At 37.1% G+C, this 14,680-nt stretch overlaps 1 protein-coding gene across 1 annotated transcript in view; it reads left to right on the top strand.

The window, feature by feature from the left end:
* The window catches only part of CLK4 (CDC like kinase 4), a 14,896-nt gene extending 1,565 nt beyond the window's left edge, over positions 1 to 13,331 (top strand). The window contains 11 exon segments of the mRNA XM_029913403.1: positions 444 to 675; positions 2,272 to 2,362; positions 2,757 to 2,823; positions 6,297 to 6,413; positions 6,525 to 6,691; positions 6,786 to 6,880; positions 8,622 to 8,751; positions 9,664 to 9,746; positions 11,034 to 11,113; positions 12,800 to 12,887; positions 12,975 to 13,331. Coding sequence (XP_029769263.1) covers positions 444 to 675; positions 2,272 to 2,362; positions 2,757 to 2,823; positions 6,297 to 6,413; positions 6,525 to 6,691; positions 6,786 to 6,880; positions 8,622 to 8,751; positions 9,664 to 9,746; positions 11,034 to 11,113; positions 12,800 to 12,887; positions 12,975 to 13,115 — 1,291 coding nt within the window. The 3' untranslated portion in view covers positions 13,116 to 13,331.
* The last annotated feature ends 1,349 nt before the right edge of the window (positions 13,332 to 14,680 follow it).

Here is a 14,680-nt window from a genome sequence, read left to right as displayed (position 1 = left end):
GGCCCGCTAGGGTGCTTACCCTGGCGAGCCGCGTGCCGAACATTGCCGACCCCTGGTGTATACCAAAGAAAGGGTGGGCTTGCACTTTCTTTGATTTTTGTATGTTTTAAAGAGAGATTTTGAGTTGTTGGAGTGGAGTTATGCCAGCTATTGAGACAAATATTTCCTATTTGGATATGGATTTCTTGTTGTACAGGTTATTCTGCTTACACAATTCCAAAGTAAGGTAATATATGTTAGACATGACTTAACCAGCTCCCTCATAAAAACTAGCCTGAAAATCTCTAGATGTTTGCTAGAGGGGGAGATGTTGTAAAGCAGAATTTTGCTGTAAATAAAAATGCCATAAATGTTCAGTTAAGCATTAGCAACTCAAGTAATTTTTCTTGTCGGAACACAAGTATTTTTAAAGTGGAGAAAATTCACTTTAAATGTATTTTCAGTCATTATTTGGACGATAGATCCATAAATGAGAGAGATCATCATGACCGGAGATATGTTGAGGAATACAGAAATGACTTCTGTGAAGTATATGACCACGGGCATTATCACAGAGACGATGAAAAGAGTCACCATCACCACTATAGCAAATCCTCTGGTCGGAGCAGGAAAAGTAGTCATAAAAGGAAGCATAAGAGTCATCATTGCTCCAGTCACCATTCACATTCGGTATGAGTAATTTTTAACTTTATTATTAATAGATTAGTTATAGACTTCTTAATTGAATGTTAAAACTTCAATTCCTAAGCCACAAGTACATTGGACAGATATATTTTATATATAAAGGGTACATAGCTGAATCTCTTCCTGTGTGTGTGTGTGTGTGTGTGTGTGTGTATATATATATATATATATTTATTTATTTGATGAGAATTTTGGTACATAGTAAACAGATAGTACTAGGGAAAAAATTATCATTAGTACTATTTTATCCAAGACTTGGGCCTGGTCTACACTACCCCCCCACTTCGGACTAAGGTACGCAAATTCAGCTACGTTAATAACGTAGCTGAATTTGAAGTACCTTAGTCCGAACTTACCGCGGGTCCAGACGCAGCAGGAAGGCTCCCCCGTCGATGCCGCGTACTCCTCTCGCCGAGCTGGAGTACCGGCGTCGACGGCGAGCACTTCCGAGATCGATTTATTGCGTCTAAACCAGACGCGATAAATTGATCCCAGAACATCGATTGCCTGCCGCCGGACCCTCCGGTAAGTGTAGACGTACCCTTTGTTCCATTGGAAATATCCTTTGGCCAATAGTTAGGTTACTGACATCCTCTAAATTCTGTTCTGGAAATGAATGCAGGCACCTTTCCTGCTTCCCAATGCAACTGTCACAGTGTGGTCAAACAGCTATTTTACAGCCAGTTTGAGACCCCGCTGAACTCCAATACTAAAAAGAATTGAAATATGTACCCTTGTATTTAAATTTAATTGATAAACATGACATGCAACTGATTCCTGTAATATGTTAAAAGAGAGACGTCACTTCCATACCTTGCTCCTCGCATAATTTTGATCATTCATATGTCTGACTGATGGCTGTTGAATGTTTTATTGACGATTGGATAAGCATGCTATCTGAATTTTTTTTACTGTGCCCATTTGAATATCTTCAGCTCTAAGTTTTATGATTCTAAGTATTCATACTTCCCCACTCTTCAGTAGAAGCAGAAAGATGTGTTAGATTATACACTGCGGTTCAAGGGCTTTTTGAGTAAATTTTTCTCTTCTGTTTCTCTGAATATGAAAAAAGTAATATTGCTTGATAAATTTTTTTAATTTCTAAAACCATTATGTTTTAAAACCTTTACTGGTCAGTCAAGGAACTCTCCCGTGGTTAAAAGTCCGTGTGTGTGTGTGTGTGTGTGTGTGTGTATATATATATATATATAATACACACACACACACACAATACAATAAAGATTATTTTTTCCTGTTTAATAGTAAGCTATTACTAAATAATGACATTGCAGTCTTAATCTTAGTCTTCACTTAAACCAGTGTTTGAGAGACAATTGTGTTTTGTTTTGTTGCTTTATCACTTGAAGTATTTATCTGAAAATCTGTTCCTTGCCATGTTTTTCTTCTGTAACATAAACTGTGCCCTGTGAATTTCTGGGGACTGAATTTGAAATTGCTCCTGCCAACTGTTCGTGCCCTGGTGCGTAACTGAATGCCTGAATATCTCCCTGCTGAATGAATTGCGTATTCTGCCCTGAATTCACTGTGATATATTGATTGGCTGGACGATCTTGGTGCCGTTTCCAGAAGAGTCACCGAAGGAAAGGATCCAGGAGTGTAGAGGATGATGAGGAGGGTCACCTGGTCTGTGAAAGTGGAGACGTACTAAGAGCAAGATGTATAGAACATTTTTCAACACTTTTTTTAAAAAAGCTTTTCAGCAGAAACTCTGTTTAGAATAGTATGTCAGAGGAGGGGGGCTAAAGAAATCTTCATTGTTCTTTGTTTTGTTCTTTTGTGCCTTTTTGTTCTTTTGCATATCTTTTCTGTAGAATTTAAATACTGTTATTCAAAAGTTCCAAAGTAGTATCTGAAGCTTGAGATTAGAACAAGAGATAGTTGTTAGCTAATTGTTTCCATGACACTTGTCCAATACCGTAACATATTCAAATGCTGAGATTTAAGTTTAATTATGCTTTTATAATGGCACATTTTAAAATCTTACATTAATAACATTCATCATTGGTTGAGTAGGTCAGTAATTGTTCTGACTTGTGTTTTGTTCTTTTTAGATGAAATTATTGCCACATTAGGGGAAGGAGCATTTGGAAAAGTAGTGGAATGCATTGATCACAATATGTAAGTATGTTAGTCATCTTCTTAAGGGCACTGTCTCAACAAAACCCCTTGGTTGGGATCAGAAATGATAGTCCAAATGTTATATTGCTTTGACACAAAATACAGATTCAGATAAAATGTAACATGTCATATATTCTGAGAAGGAGTCTTTGTGCTTATCCGTATTGAAGGGACATCACAAACCTGAAATCTAGTCACACTTTAAAAATAAATGTAGTTTCAGATACTGTTGCACCTGCTTCTGAGTTTGCCCGTCAATTTTTGTGTGGTTCTTCAGTTATATTTTACTATCTTTTAACTGTTTTCTCTATCCTGTTGCTATGCAAAAGACGCACACAGCACTTAAAACATTTGGGAAACAGTGAAACTGTGGTTATACACAAAATGCTGGCCAGTGCACAAAGTAAGCAAACTGAAAAATATATGAAAAAATATTCCTGGTTATGGAATATATCTTTGTTTTTCTGTTTCTCAGACAGCATAAGCTTGTTCTGTGATCACCTTTCCCTTGGAAAATGTCTGCTAGCAGAGTGTTTCTTTCAGAAAGAGGCCAGTTTATAATATTTAACACTACTTTTAAAAAAGTACAGTACAAACATCAACTAAACAACAACTCCTCATTAATTGCCAGGCATAGATAAGTATTATTATCTCTACATCACAGATGGGGAAACTGAAATATAGGTAGCACAGTCCTTCATTTCTTGTGCTCCCACAACTCTTGTTGACTTTTGGGGGTATTGGGTATGCAAGGGGATGCAGAATTAAACTCAGAGAAATTGCTGTAGATAAGGCCACACAGTGAGTGAGCCAGCATTATTATTGTTGAAGTTACTATTCAAGAGTTTGAGACCGGAGTTTCTAGCTCATAGCAATTTATTCAGTCCACTAGATCACAGTGGTTTTTCAACATATCCATCAAACCTCTTATGAACACACAATAAGACAATGTCCTTCTTCCTCATAGAATATTATGATTGTTTATCAAGGAAATGGCATATTTTTTTGATCAAAACATTCCCCTCCTTCCTTCTGTGTGTATTGGATCATTTCAACAATGTACTTAACGCTGCAGATTAAAGTAATTAACCATGTGTTTCGTATCTCCTGTTCCACTAACATTGTTATAGTTGATTTCTTCATCTCCTTTTGATGGTTAGTTCATGCTGTCATTTGACTAGTCCTTTTCAGGATCTTGGTGTCACATCCTGAATGATTTTTAAATCATTACCATTCAACTAATCAATTGGAGAGACAATATTATCTGACTGAGTGAGAGAGGGTGAATTGCTTGGATCTGTGCTCAGTTTTAAGAAAGACAACATTACAATTAGGGCTGTCGATTAATTGCAGTTAACTCACACGATTAATTGTGATTTAAAAAATTAATCACAATCACCGTTTTAATTGCAATGTTAAATAGAATACTAATTGAAATTTATTAAATATTTTTGGATGTTTTTCTACATTTTCAAATATATTGATTTAAATTACAACACAGAATACAAATGCAGTGCTCATTTATATTTTTATTACAAATATTTGCACTGTAAAAATGATAAACAAAAGAAATAGTATTTTTCAGCTCACCTCAGACAAGTACTGTAATGCAATCTCCTTACATTTTTAAGTTGCACTTTAATGATAGATTTTTGTTTTGTTTTGTTACATAGTTGCACTCAAACACAAAACAAAGTAAAACTTTAGTGCCTACAAGTCCACTCCGTCCTACTTCTTATTCAGCCAATCACTCAGACAAACAAGTTTGGTTACATTTGCAGGAAATAATGTTGCCCGCTTGTTGTTTACGTCACCTGAAAGTGAGAACAGGCATTCGCATGGCATTTTTGTAGCCGGCATTGCAAGGTATTTATGTGCCAGATATGCTAAATATTCGTATGCCCCTTCATGCTTTGGCCACCATTCCAGAGTACATGCTTCCATTCTGATGATGCTCGTTTAAAAAAAAAAAAATTTTTTTTTGACTGAACTTTTTGGGGGAGAATAGTATGTATTCTGCTCTGTTTTACCTGCGTTCTGCCATATATTTCATGTTATAGCAGTCTCGGATGATAACCCAGCACATGTTGTTCATGTTAAGAACACTTTCACTGCAGATTTGACAAAACGCAAAGAAGGTACCAATATGAGATTTCTAAAGATAGCTACAGCACTCAACCCAAGGTTTAAGAATCTGAAGTTCCTTCCAAAATCTGAGAGGGATGAGGTGTGGAGTTTGCTTTCAGAAATCTTAAAAGAGCAACACTCTGATGCGGAAACTACAGAACCCGAACCACCAAAAAAGAAAATTAACCTTCTGCTGGGGGCATCTGACTCAGATGGTGAAAGTGAACATGCGTCGATATGCACTGCTTTGGATTGTTACCGAGCAGAACCCGTTCTCAGCATGGAAGCGTGTCCTTTAGCATGGCGGTTGAAGATGGAGGGACATATGACTCTTTAGCACATCTGGCACATAAATATTTTGCGATGCCGGCTACAATGGTGCCATGCAAACGTCTGTTCTCACTTTCAGGTGACGTAAACAACAAGAGGGCAGCATTATCTCCTGCAAATGTAACCAAACTTGTTTGTCTGGGTGATTGGCTGAAGTAGGACCGGCTTATAGGCTCTAAAGTTTTACATTTTTATTTTTGAATGCAGGTATGTAACAACAACAAAAATCTACATTTGTAAGTTGCACTTTCATGATCGAGACTGCATTACAGTACTTGTATGAGGCGAATTGAAAAATACTATCTTTGTTTTTTACAGCACAAATATTTGTAATCAAAAATAAAGTGAGCACGGTACACTGTGTTCTGTGTTGTAATTGAAATCAATATATTTTAAAAGGTAAAAAACATCCAAAAACATTTTAATAAATGATATTCAATTATAGTTTAACAGTGCGATTAATCGCGATTAATTTTTTTTCATTGCTTGACAGCCCTAATTACAGTGTTAACATTATAAAATGAAAAACATGCAGATTTATCAAATTATAATAGTGGGAAACCTGCCTTTAATCTAAAAGTAAGCTAATTCTTATACCTTATCAAAGTTAATTTTCACTGCTGCCAGCTGGGACATTCGAAAACAGCAAGAACAATGTGGTGTATATTGCAGAGAAACTTTTTTGCAGTACTCTCCCCTCTTTGGAAATGAAGACCCTTGTTCAATATTTTTGTCACCTTGAGACTAGACTACTGTAACACGTGCTGCTTGAGGTGAGATCTTGAGGCCATCTGGAAACTGAGGCTAGTGTAAAACCTAGCTTCCTGCTGATTAACCAGAGCTCCTGTTAAAAACCATATCATGCTTGTTCTGCCTTCAAGTGCTAAAATTAAATGCCCAAAAACGAATCTGCAATTCTCTGGTGTCCACAATCTTCCAGTGTCCCTGGTGGTCAGGGTGTATTCGAATTTTAGATGTTTGTTTGAGAACTAATATAGTTAATCTTTTTTTCAAAGGAGGGGAATGCATGTAGCAGTTAAAATTGTGAAAAATGTTAGTAGATACCGTGAAGCGGCCCGTTCAGAAATACAGGTATTGGAGTATTTAAACACCATGGATCCCAGCAGCACGTTGTAAGTATAAACATGGAATATAAGCCAAAGAGTTAAGGATTTGCAAAATGAGCCACATATGAGTTGAGTATTCACTTTTCTTTTCTTGTCTTGTCTTTTCTTTTTTTAAAGCCGCTGTGTCCAGATGCTGGAATGGTTTGACCATCATGGTCATGTTTGCATTGTGTTTGAGCTGCTGGGACTTAGTACTTATGACTTTATTAAAGAAAACAGCTTTTTGCCATTTCATATTGATGACATTAGACAGATGGCATATCAGATTTGCCAGTCTATAAATTGTAAGTAAACTTAATGTTTTCATTAATGTCTGCATGCATATCTAAAAAATTTTAGGAAATGTATATTGATTTCCATTTTCTCCTTCTCTTGTAGTTTTACATCATAATAAGTTGACTCATACAGATCTGAAGCCTGAAAATATTTTGTTTGTGGAGTCTGACTGTGTAGTAAAGTACAACTCTAAAATGGTAAATTTACATCTTTTATTCCAATTCCCATTGGACTGTCCTTACCACCACCTTTTATTTTGGTCTTTTAAAAATTAACTTGCCATGTGTAAAAATTATAGTGATAAATAAGGTTGTCTTTCCTAACTTCCATATGCTCACTGAGATGTGCGGTCTTTCCTCTTAACAGACAAGATTGGTCTGATTTCAACCAAACAAACTCTAAAATGGCAGAACAATATCATCTGATAGTTCACACATGGCCAGTGTTGCTTATTGAGGTTCTGGGGGTTCATAGAGAACTTTTGAGCTAAGAACTATCAATTGAACGTATGTTTTTCCTGGCTACAAAAGTCCAGCATGGCGATACGGTTTCACTGTCTTTTTAAGAAGTACTTGTTAGGTCCTTGCTCAAGAAACTCTCTCAATATTGAGAATTGTGCCAGTTTTGCCCTGCATCTAATCTCCCATTTTCAGGGAATCTTTTTAGAAAGTAGTAGAGACACTAGTGATGACGCCTCAGATTTACTTGACCTCTATCAATTTGGTTATGGTTTGGTGGTGTCGGTCAGTGTTCTGGCAGTTGACAAGGACAAGCGTCTATGCTGTTTTTTCTGTATATGTCAGGTAGTGGTATGCCAGTGGGCCCTGACCAGGGATGGAGAGGGTTGCTTTCCATTCTTTTCTGAGAGAGACCCAGAGCGTAGCATTAGGGTAACTGCTTGTCTGCCTAATAGATTTGCCAGGTAATGTAACATAGTGTTCTGTTATGTTGCCCCTCCTTTTTTAATGTGCACAAGCTGCTTATGGAAATAGTGAGGTAATTTGGGCTTTCCTGCCCTCGGTTTGTGGATGAGATCCAGTTCTGTTTCAGTTTCTTTAGATCTACAGTGGTGTAAGTTACTATCTCTATCAGCATGTACCAAAGATTTAGGGCATGGATAAGGATCTTCCTGGATAAGAGAGGTGTAACATTAAAGATAATAAACAGAAGAAAGGGAAGAAGTACAGTAATATGTGCCTTCTCTGTTGAGTTTGCATTTTGTCACTAAGGTTTGCAATTTTGGATCCTCTATATTTGAATGTTCAGATAACATAATGAGTAAGAGGGCTTTTTTACTTGCATTTTAGCAAGAAGGTTTTGTAATTTTATTTTGGATGTAGATTTTGCCACAGCTATCCATGACTTGTGTCATATCCAGATTGACTTGCTGTTATGCACTATACAGAATGTGGCTGCTCACTTAGTCAGTAGAGCTTCTCCCAGAAAGCATATTGTCTGTGATTCAAAGATTGCACTGGCTTCATCTCAGGTTGTTGATCTATAAAACCCTCTGTGGTTTGGGTCATGCATTCTTTAGAAACCACTTTATGCCTCATGTCTTGTTGGTTGAGTGTATTGGGACATTCTAGCATAAAAGCTTAAGGTATGTTCAGCGGAGGCAAAGCATTTTCAGCAGCGGATGTTGATTTTGGAATTTCCATTTGTGCATATGTGCACATGCACTAAACTTCAGTGCAACAGAGCCCATATTTGCTGACTTTCAGGACAAGTTGCAAAACTTGTTCCTTTTGCTTTGTGTATTATGGGAGGAAGTGCCAGGGCTGGGCTGGAAGTTTATCATGTCATATCAAGTTTATCATGTCATTAGGTCAACTGGAAACCTGTAGGTATTTTAAAATTATGTGTGTATGAACCTAGAACTTTAAATAAGCATATCTATTAAGAAAACGTAACACGTATGTATTTTGATTGTTACAGAAGCGGGATGAACGCACACTAAAAAACACAGACATCAAAGTTGTAGATTTTGGAAGCGCAACTTTTGATAATGAACATCACAGTACTTTAGTGTCTACAAGACATTACAGAGCTCCTGAAGTTATTTTAGGTTAGTAGAGACTTTCAGGCCTTCTCATGTATGGGATCTTGTTCCTTAACTACTATTCACTCCAGAGCATCATCATTTTCCATAAACTGCTATAACTAATTGTTGACAGTCCTAATTATTTAATATATGGTCCTTTCTGCTATTACCATCTAGTAGGTAATGATGGTTACCTTATTAATAGCTCAACAAAAAGCTGCTTTCTTATTCTTAACTCCTCCTTTCCCCACCTATGACCAGAGAGGTGTTAACAGGCCATTTCACCTCGAACGGCCCCTTGAAATAGATGTTAACTACTTGTGCTAAACCATCTGTTCCGCCTTATATTTGGCTGTGACACTCTGGATATGACTACACTGCAATTAAAGGCCTGTGTCAGCTGGCTCAGGCTATGATGCTGTAAAATTGTAGTGTAGATGTTTGGGCTCAGGCTAGAGCTTGACTTCTGTGTCCCCGTACATCCACACCTCAGTTTTGTAGTCCCGCAGCCCGAGCCCTGCAAGCCTGAGTGACCTGACGTAGGCCTGCCCACAAGTATTTAGTTGCAGTGTAAACATACCTGCTGAGTACATTTCCCAGACCTGAAGAAGCGCTCTGTATGGCTTGAAAGCTTGTTTCTCTTGCCAACAGAAGTTGGTCCACTAAAAGATATTACCTCACCCAACTTCTCTCTTCTGGGACCAGCATGGCTACCACAACACTGCACATTTTAAAAAAACTGACAGTTCTCTTTTTTTTTTTTTTTAGCCAAATTCTGTTTTCTGTACTGTCAAAATGATTTCAGGGAGAGAAGAATTGTAAAGACAAATGGCTTAGGAATTAGGCAAACAATAGGTGGAGGTTGATTGGTAACTTGTACAGTTTCAGCCTAAGCTAAAAATTAAACATGCTTTGGAATTTGTTTGTCTTTTGTAGCGCTCGGGTGGTCACAGCCCTGTGATGTTTGGAGTATAGGTTGCATTCTAATTGAATATTACCTTGGTCTTACAGTATTTCAGGTATGTATGTTAAGCAGTTATGTACCATTTTATTACGGGCTCTTGACTTGATTTTCTAATGCCATCCACTTAAAAGAATGTAAATATAAGAGGCATAAAATATGTTTGCAAATTTAAGTATTATAATAGAAAGTGTAAATAGTGATACATTTATATAAAGATAACATGATGTTAAATACAATGTCTTACAAAATATAAAGTACACCTCTACCCCGATATAATGCAACCCGATATAACACGAATTCGAATATAACGCAGTAAAGCAGTGCTCCGGGGGGGCAGGGCTGCGCACTCTGGTGGTTCAAAGCAAGTTCGAGATAACGCGGTTTTACCTATAATGCGGTAAGATTTTTTGGCTCCTGAGGACAGCGTTATATCGGGGTAGAGGTGTAGTCATACTTTTTTTTAAATCCCCTTAGCTTTTATAACTTTCTCAAGCAAAACACCAAAAGTTTTACATAATTTATTTGTAGATATGGTGATTTACAGGGAGGAATGAAGTAGATAGAACTAGGTTCCAGTAGTCTTTTGGCTGATGTTAAAGTTTCAAAAAATTAATTCAGATGAACATGGTGAATTGCTAGATATGCCACAAGTCCATAGACTTTGTGGTGTTCTTATACTGCATATGATCAGGAGAGTATAGGGGCAATTATATAGATGAGTAGGAGGAGATATGATATTAAAAGGCTTCCTGTGCTTTCAAGAACCTTTGACTTGGCAGTTGCATGTCTTAATAGGTTAAAGCATGGATGGAGTGAGTACCTCTAGGTTCTAATCAAAACTCTGTCACTGACTTACTGAGTGATCTCAGGCACATCACTCATTCTGTCTGTCTCTCAGACTATACATCAGTAAAATGGTTATAATAAGAACAGGTATTTAAGCTTAATGTTCATGAAGGATGAAAGTCTCTATAAATTTAAATTGTTATAATACAGATCTACTCAGAAAATTCTGTTGTCTACAGTATCTTAAACCAAATTTTGCTGCTAAAGTGGGTACATATTAATTTCCTAAACACTGTCTAGACTATAAAAAAGCTGATAAGATAGGAATAATTAAATGTGTATGTATGATCTTGTTTAGATTATAAACTTTTGTTCAGGGAACACTTTACTCTGATTGGAAAGCATAGTGTCTACTGACAGCACTGCATACCTGATTTTTTGGTAATGTGTAATGATTCTGTGATAAAGCAATGGCTGACATTTGATGTGTAGAATAAGTATACTTAAGTGGAAGGGAAGAAATAGTGTATAAATTGTAATGACTTTTTTTCTACAGACACATGATAGTAAAGAACACTTGGCAATGATGGAGAGAATGTTAGGGCCTCTACCAACTCACATGATTAAGAAATCAAGGTAAATATGGTATTGGGGGAACTAATAGCAACTCCTGTATTTAGGTTGTGTAACACTTTTGATTCTTGTGACCTTTTTAGAGAAAACCTAATGTTTCTCTTGCTGCAGTACTTTGAAATTCAGCAGAGTGAAAGTCCTAGAGCCAGAGAAGTGCTATAAATTCTAAATTGTGCTGAAGCAGTGAGATGTTTGTCTAATTTGTGCTGAGGAATTCTGGAGCATCCAAAACAGCCCCTGAAAATCTAAATTGTGCAAGTGATTATCCAGAAGACCAATTCTTAAGTCCATCAGTAACTCACTAGTCAGAAGATTTATTGTACTTTCCAACAGTGTTTAAAGTGCATGCAAAATTTGGGTAGCAGGACTGGGAGGGAGATAGCTGTAACATCCCAAAATTTTCCAACACCTAGCAGTGTTGAGAGCATAAATAGAGATGGATGGATTTAGAGAAAAAGACTTCACAGTTAACAGTCTTTGAGATGAAAAGTCTGTTCTTATCTCTATTGGGGCAAGTCGTCTGGGTCTGAGGACACTCTTGTAACTGGTGAGGTGTGAAAGTGGTGTGGGTCTGCTGTATAGTGGGTCCAGGATGTGGGGGACAGTGCATGGGGTGCACTTCAGAGCCTAGTTCTTTATAAAATCCCTGCATCTCTGTGCACAGTGGGGTTTGGGGGATGGAGCTGGAGAGAAGCTAGTGGATTTGACGCTGTGCCAATCCATTCCCAGCACATTGGGAGTGAGGGGTGGAGTGAGAGGCAAATAGCACAAAGGTTACTCCATTTGTGAGACTAAAGAAACAGAAATGGAGTAATACCAGTACTTCGGAGTTGTCTGGTCTGGGAAGGAAGGATTTCTTCCCCACAACACAACATGCACCTCCAGAAGACAGGCTTGTATGGTTGGGCTATGGGTTGTGCCAGGATTTAAGCTTTAGACAGCCTCTCTGCAGATTCAGGAAGATAGCACTGTGTTAGCTACATTAATTGCTTGCTTCTTGGTTACTTTTACAAATAAGTTTCAAAAGTTATTTTTCGGAATGAATGCTTACATTTGGCAGAAACTGGATAAGACTCCTGCATCCTCCCCTACCCCCACCTCCCCCCAAATAAATCATCCTACTTGCTGTCGACAAGTGCATTTGTCAAGCATTTATTTGGACCCAGTAGCTTTTAGGTGTTTGGGGAATATAGTCCCTGAAGACTTTGATAATATCCAGTTGTACTAAGAATTTGACTTTGACAACATTTTTCAGAAACTAGAAAGATTAAATGTAAGAAACCAAAATTATGATACAAGACTAACAAAAGTTATAAAAATCAATAAGGCTGACATCCTCTTCTTTACATGTACCAGTCTAAGCTGAGGACAAGTCACTCTCTTCTTTGAAGCTTCTGGCTCTCTAACTTGTCAGTAGTGTAAATATAGTTTAAATGTTTGCTTTTAGTGGCTTGAATGCCAAGGAAAACAAAGTAATTAACCTGCTTTGTCAGTATTCTGATATACCAATAGATAACAGGTTTTCTCATGTATGTATGTTAGCTGGAAAATAAAGGTTTTTTGAATCCAAGTATAGAGGGATATGAAGTATACATCATTTTTATGGTGTTTCAAAATTACTTAGAAAGATGTAGATATTTCCAGGATCAAACTTACAAAATATTGTTTAATAAAACTCTTTCTATGCAGAAAACGCTATTTTCAGCATGACCAATTGGACTGGGATGAACATAGTTCTGCAGGTCGATATGTTAGGAGACGTTGTAAACCATTAAAGGTAAAACCCAGAGCCATCAATTTCTTTCTCAGCTGGATTCATATTTGTGAAGGATCTATGTAAATGAATTTTTCTTCTTTCTTTCAGGAATTAATGCATTGTCATGACTCAGATCATCAGAATCTATTTGACCTTGTTCGCAGAATGTTGGAGTATGATCCAGCCAAAAGAATTACTCTTGATGAAGCCTTGCAGCATCCTTTCTTTGACTTATTAAAAAATAAATAATTCAGAGATCTTATGTGTTTCTCTGAGGAGACTACATAGACTGTCAGTCAACAGAGCTAGCATGAGATTTTTGTAAACTTTAATTTATTTTGTACAGTTAAGTTTAAATATTTCCACATGTTTTGAATCACTGCCATGTTTATCTTGTTGGTCAGTTATGGTCTTAATCATGGATACCAAAATGTAAAAATTAAAAGTAATTTTCATTTTTTGAAATAGGTTGCAGTTTTTTAAACTTGTTGGCATTCTAATACTCTTTCACAGATAGGTATATATGCAACGTTTAAACTTTAACTAATGATTAAACACATGGACTCTTGTTTCAAACTAAAGAAAAAGGTGATATCTGTTAGACCTAACATTAGGTATGTACCCATACATTTCTGTATGGAGACATGTAACATTATAAACTGGTATCCTTTACATATTTCAAATATTTTACATGCAGTTTAATTTTAGAAGCCCTTAATTGTTTTTTGTTTTTCAAATTCAGTAGGTCTTACTGTAACCTTGCTCTTTAATACCTACTGAGCAGTAATCTTCTGAACTATGGTTAATGACCATTGCAAATCTAAAGAGAGGGGAGCGTACATTTGCGTGGGTCATTTTTTACCAAATGTTTGGTGTAATGCACATGTGCATAAATATAATCTTGACTAGTCTGAATTCCTGGAAATTTCTGTTGGCCCTGGTGCCCATACTGGCAAGTACTCCTTGGTTAAGATGACAGTCTACTAAGAGTATCACTGACACTTTCACTTTAAGTTTGTTGAATCTCTAAATACCAACAATTTCCTTAGTAAAGTGCCTCACGGTGAGTGTTTTTGTGGGACTCTCCTGCTCTCCCAAACATAAAAACCTGTCCCTTTACTCCTAATGAAAAAGAGGGTGAAGGAAGTATTGTCTACCCGTGAATTTCAGGGTGAGGGAATCACTAAACTTCTGACTACCAGAAGTGAGACTCTTTGCAAATTTGTAGTTCTGTTAAATAATTTTAGGTTGGCCAGCTGTGGATAAATACAGCAGGAATATGTCTGTAAAAGTCATGGGTTTTTTCTATGAATTGCAATATGACATCTCAAAGTATCAGTGGCTGTCAAAAGTTGAACAAAGGTTAATCACTGAAACCCTGGTCCTGCAAGGAAAACCTGTATTCATGCAGAGTCACAGAAATGGGTGCTGCACATGGGCACATCAGTTCACATATGCAGTTCTCTCTGTAGGATCAGGGGCCTAAAAGGCGGATACAAATTTCCATGTGCATCATTGGAAGTTTGTGTGTTGAATGCTAAATAAATTCTGTTACACTTTTCTGTCCCAGTTGTAGCAAAATCATCCTCATTAATGGAACAGACACTTGCATGATCTCTTCCCCAAGTATTAAGTCTTCATGTTGTAAATATTCTCATGAAGTTGGTCTGTATTTACTTAAGAACTAATAGTTCTGCTTTAGCCTCAGGAACTCATAACTCTTGTTAATGAACATAAGATTGGCAGGCCTTTTCAACTGGTGCAAAAGGGGAAGAGAAGATCGATTCTTAGTCATAATTGCTGAGTGTGGAAAC

This window comes from Terrapene carolina, unplaced genomic scaffold (genome assembly GCF_002925995.2).
Source record: "Terrapene carolina triunguis isolate 2854851 unplaced genomic scaffold, T_m_triunguis-2.0 Scaffold629, whole genome shotgun sequence".
Lineage (NCBI taxonomy): Eukaryota > Metazoa > Chordata > Testudines > Emydidae > Terrapene > Terrapene triunguis.
Note: the sequence above shows the minus strand (reverse complement) of the source record. Positions and strands in the feature narration are given on the sequence as shown.